Below are 4820 nucleotides of genomic sequence, written 5' to 3' on the forward strand. Positions count from 1 at the left end.
AAAAAAATTCACAAGTTTTTAAAAAACTATAACATTATTCAAAAACAATAACATTTCTTGAAAATCTTGAACATTTTTTTTAAAACAACAATATTTTTTCGAATTTCAAAACAAAATTTGGAAACGTGAAAATATTTTGAAATTCCTGAACAAAATTTGCATACACGATTTTATAAAAACTTATGAACAATGTTTGAAACAGGGGCATTTTTTAAACTCCTGAATAAATGAAAAAATATGAATAATTTTGGAATTTGTGAACAATTTGTTAAAACGGGAACACTTTTTAAAAATTGTGAAAAATTTAAACGAAAACATTCCTTTTTTGTAAAACCAGAACATTTTTTGAAATGCCCAAACAATTTTTGAACTGGAACATTTTTTGAAACTCCTGAAAAAATGAAAACATGAACAAATTTTGGAAACTGTGAACAATTTTTGAAAATGGAAACATTTTCTAAAATTGTGGAAAATTTGAACAAAAACATTCCAAACATTTTTTGTAAAACAAGAACATATTTTGAAATGCCCGAACAATTTTTTAAAATACGAACATTTTTTGAAATTTTGAACATTTTTGAGAAACACGAACAAAATTTGAACTTTCCAACCAATTTTTGAATGAAACAAAAAAGACAGAAAGCAGAAAAGAAGGAAGAAAAAGAAACAGAAAAACGGAAAAAAGAAAAAAAAAAGAAACTGGGAACCTTCTAGAAGGTTCCCAAAACAGGCTGGCTAGCTCTGGTACAATGGGCCGGCCCATATCTAGCGATGCGGGGTATTGCCCTGTGCGTTCGGTCGACAATTGGACGCAAAGAGCGTCGTATAGGGTTTTCCGGCATTCCAACACGGACGAGCCAACGAGAGGAGGGTGGCGAGATGACGGCGGGGCCTAAGAGCGGCGGGGGCGGCGCGGCAGCCGCGCGAGCGGCCGCTGCGGGGCCGAGGACGGTGCTCATCACGGGGGTCAGCCGGGGGCTGGGCCGAGCTTTAGCTCTGGAGCTCGCGCGCCGGGGGCACGCCGTCGTCGGCTGCGGCCGCTCCGCCGATCCCATCCGCTCCCTCGAGGCCGAGATGGGTTCCCCGTCTCGCCACTTTCTCACCGTCGCTGACGTCGTAATGCACTCTATTCCTCTTCCTATTGACCTCATGCTTACTGATTGTATTGTACCAGGGCGTGCCTGAATGATGTGATATGAGATGCCTTTTTCATTTAATATACTAGGAAAATTTAGATAACAATTTTAGCTCGATCCGTCCATTCGTACAATAAACGAATTTGGATCATAAACGAATATGATATGAGTAGTTTTTTACTACCAGTGATCTATTGAGGCGGTGCAACTGCTAATCGGATCTTATCTAATATACATGAACACAATTTGATATAATGCAGAAATTAGAGGGTAGTAGAATAATTATACCTCCGTTTGGAGAGGCCATCTCGGTAGACAAAGTAGTGTCCGAGGTTGATGACGAATTGGAGCGGCGTAGTCGATCACAACACATCAACGTCCAGTGCACTCCTGATTGGATTTGGAGTAAATTTGGGAGGATATTGTTACCCTAAACGATACCACGATCAAATAGGTGCAGGAATGCCCTCCTTTATATATAGCGCTGTATATGACATGGGAACCATATTTTTAATTATCCCCTCATTCACAGGCGCAAATTGCTACTGTTAATTTGTTTTAATCCCAAAATTAACTAACGGGCCCACTTTAACTTATGGTAATTAACATTTTCACCATTCGATCACTTAATATTTCTAAAATCTTGCTGCTATGTTACTTCAGCCAACCAATAAAGATTTTCGTGCGTTTTGTATCTTTAGCTTGATGTTTGCATTATGTGATTTTGGGGGGTTGTCTTGAGTCTGGTAGCTACATGCTTGCTTTCATGAATCATGCTGGTTGAACAATAATACTTTATGTGCTCTAGGATTTATTTTAGCTCCAAGTGTTTGCAATCTGTGCCGTGGAACATGGCTTTAAACTAATGACCTGTTTGGACATGCTGATTAGGCTATTTTATCTTGTGGGTTAGGAGTTTGATAAGTTCTGCTGGTTTGGTGGTTGAAAAGAAATATACATGGAGAAATTGGTTTTTAGTTGCCAATTTTAGCTCAATCCCGTGATGCCTACAGTGCTAGAGTGGGTGCAGAGTCTTGTTGCTATCCGGTACCTTGTCCAATCAATTGGGACTTAAGTGCTTTTAGCTTAATGATACTTACTTTAGCTGCAAGTGAATGCGACATGATGTGTACCCTAGGACATGGCTTGAAACTAATGACCTGTTTGGACATGCTGATTTTGAGAAAATGCAAAGAGACTTCTGCGTTTCTTTTCATTGAAAAGGCAGAGTTCAAGTTACAGTCCTCCTGAGAGGTACAGGGAGTGAGAAATGCAGGAAATTAATGTACATCCCAGGTCTGGGGCAGAGTGTTGCGAAGCCCTGAAGCACCTGCTTTGGCCTTGAGCGCTGCCTCATCCTTAATCTTCTCAACAAGGCTGCTGACTGAAGGTTGGGCGCCCTCGAAGACACATTCTTTACAGTGTGTCCAGATTGGGCGCCCTTGAAGACACATTCGTTACGGTGTTTCCAGATCATCCATGGTGTGAGCAAGGCAATGGAGGCGAGGCCCTTGCGCATGGGATGCGGGGTGCGCTGTTTTGCAGCGTGCTACCAGTCCAGAAGGGAAGTATCATGGTCTGGCGGCGTGCAAGACATGCAGAGCCCGGGAAGCATCTGCTGCCAACCTGTTTGGGAAACGGACAGCACAGCAGCAGGTGGTGCATCGTCTTGGTGCTCTGGCAGCAGAGGAGGCATGAAGTGTGGTGCTGAAGGCCGCAGCGTGCGAGGCTCTCAGCAGTCCAACACTGGTGCTGATCAGCGAGCCAGTGGAAGAAGCGCACCCGAGGGGGCGCCCCGTTCTTCCAAATGAACTTCCAGGAGCTGCCTGGAATGTGTGGTCTGGTAGCAGGATTTTGCAGAGAACCCTCGAATGTGGCCTGATGGCAGGATTTCGCAGAGTAAGATCTGCTCGCAGTCCACTTCCATAGGAGGCGATCGGGTTCCGTGGTCAGGATGGTTTGCCCAACGGCGTGCCAGAGCTGGATGTACTGGCCGATATCGTGAACACCCGGCGTGCCATGGATGTCGTGAGCCCAAGCGTTAGCCTGAAGCCCATCAGAGACGGTCCTCAGTTTCCGGCAGCGTTTCGAGATGCAGGCGTAAAGCTGTGGTGCGATCTTGCTGACTTGAGCGCCTGTCGATCCATCGGTCCTCTCAAAATAAGGTGGTACGTCCATCGCCCACGGCCATAGAGGTGGAGGCGAAGAACAGAGTACGCTCTTCAGCAGAGAACCGCAGGTCTAAGTTGCTCCATGCCTGGTTGCAGTCATTGCGGCTGAACCAGAGCCATCACCGACGGAGGGTCAGCCCGGTGCGCTCCAGGTCAGGGATGCCAAGGCCTCCCAGCTCAATTGGACGGCAAGTCCGGCGCCAATTAACATGGCAGTTGCCACCATTGGCAGCCTCGCGCCCAGCCCACAGGAACCCCCTTCTCAGTCTTCTCGAGCTGCTTGATGGTTTTCTTTGGTGGTGCAAAGACCAGCAGCGGGTGCATGGGGATCACACAGAGGACGGATTTGACCGCCGCAAGGCGTCCAGCCTTGTTCATGAGCCCTGCTTTCCACGACGGGAGCTGTCCTCACACCGTGTCCACAAGCGGCTGCAGCTGCGCGGCAGTAGGGCGTCTCACCGTGAGGAGAATGCCCAGATAAGTGAGGGGGATGTCGACTATTGGGCACTCCAGGAGCTGTACAACAGGTGCGGCCTTGTCAGGGTCGCAGTGGAGGAGGGTGGCTGAGCTCTTGGTGAAGTTTACGTGGAGCCTGGAGGCATGGCCAAACAGCTGTAGGATCTCCCTCACCGTGATGATCTCAGCCGGTGAGGGGTGACAGAACAGCACGACATCGTCCGCGTAGAGCGAGATTGCCAGGATCGAGTGTCGCGGGTGCAGCTGCTGCAGGATGCCAAGGTAGACGGCACACTTGATCAATCACCCGAGCACGTCAACGGCAAGGACGAAAAGTTGTGGGGACAGCGGATCGCCTTGCCGGAAGCCTCGGTGGTGCCAGATTGGGGGCCCAGGGTCACCATTGAGGAGGATCCGCGTGCTCGCAGAAGACAGCGGGATGGCTAGGAGGATGGCATGACAGCAGGTCATGCTGATAAGGCTATTGTATCTTGTGAGTTAGGAGTTTGATAGGTTCCATTGATTTGGTGGCCGAGAAGAAAGATGCATGGAGGAAGTCAAACTTGTTGAGTAAATAGGCAATTTCTCGATTAGATTAATCCATGAGTAAATCACTAGCATGGCATTGACTAAGTTGATGACGTACTGACTCTGATCTAAACATGCACGTACTAAGCAAACAGTAGACAAATCTACACATACTGCTAGTACTGCTAATATGAAAATAATCAGGAGCGGGATAAACGAGTTATACCCTCCAGTAGGCCACGCAGAGGCCGCGGCTTTGGTGGCAGCAGCGGCGTCCTCGGCGACCTTCTTGTCGGCTTCAGCTTTCTCGGCGGCGGCACGGTCGGCGTCGGTGGACATGGTGATGATGAAGGCGACGCGGACGTAGAGGAAGTAGACGATCGGAAGCGAGCAGTCGCGTAATCGCTGCCCAAAAACCTATTCGCCCCTCACCCCGTACAAGAACCAGAAGGGCGTGGTTTCGGAGACCTGCTCTCCCGTCGACCGTGTACGCGGCGGACGGGACGGAGTCACCGGCGGCAGCAGCAGC

The 4820-nt window shown here is 48.2% G+C and overlaps 1 protein-coding gene across 1 annotated transcript in view; it reads left to right on the top strand.

The window, feature by feature from the left end:
* Positions 1 to 818: 818 nt before the first annotated feature.
* Positions 819 to 4820, top strand: part of LOC123127456 (NADPH-dependent pterin aldehyde reductase) — a 23025-nt gene continuing 19023 nt past the window's right edge. Inside the window, exon 1 of the mRNA XM_044547177.1 lies at positions 819 to 1116. Coding sequence (XP_044403112.1) covers positions 880 to 1116 — 237 coding nt within the window. The 5' untranslated portion in view covers positions 819 to 879. The remainder of the gene's footprint in view (positions 1117 to 4820) is intronic.

This window comes from Triticum aestivum, chromosome 6A, assembly GCF_018294505.1.
Source record: "Triticum aestivum cultivar Chinese Spring chromosome 6A, IWGSC CS RefSeq v2.1, whole genome shotgun sequence".
NCBI classification, from domain to species: domain Eukaryota; kingdom Viridiplantae; phylum Streptophyta; class Magnoliopsida; order Poales; family Poaceae; genus Triticum; species Triticum aestivum.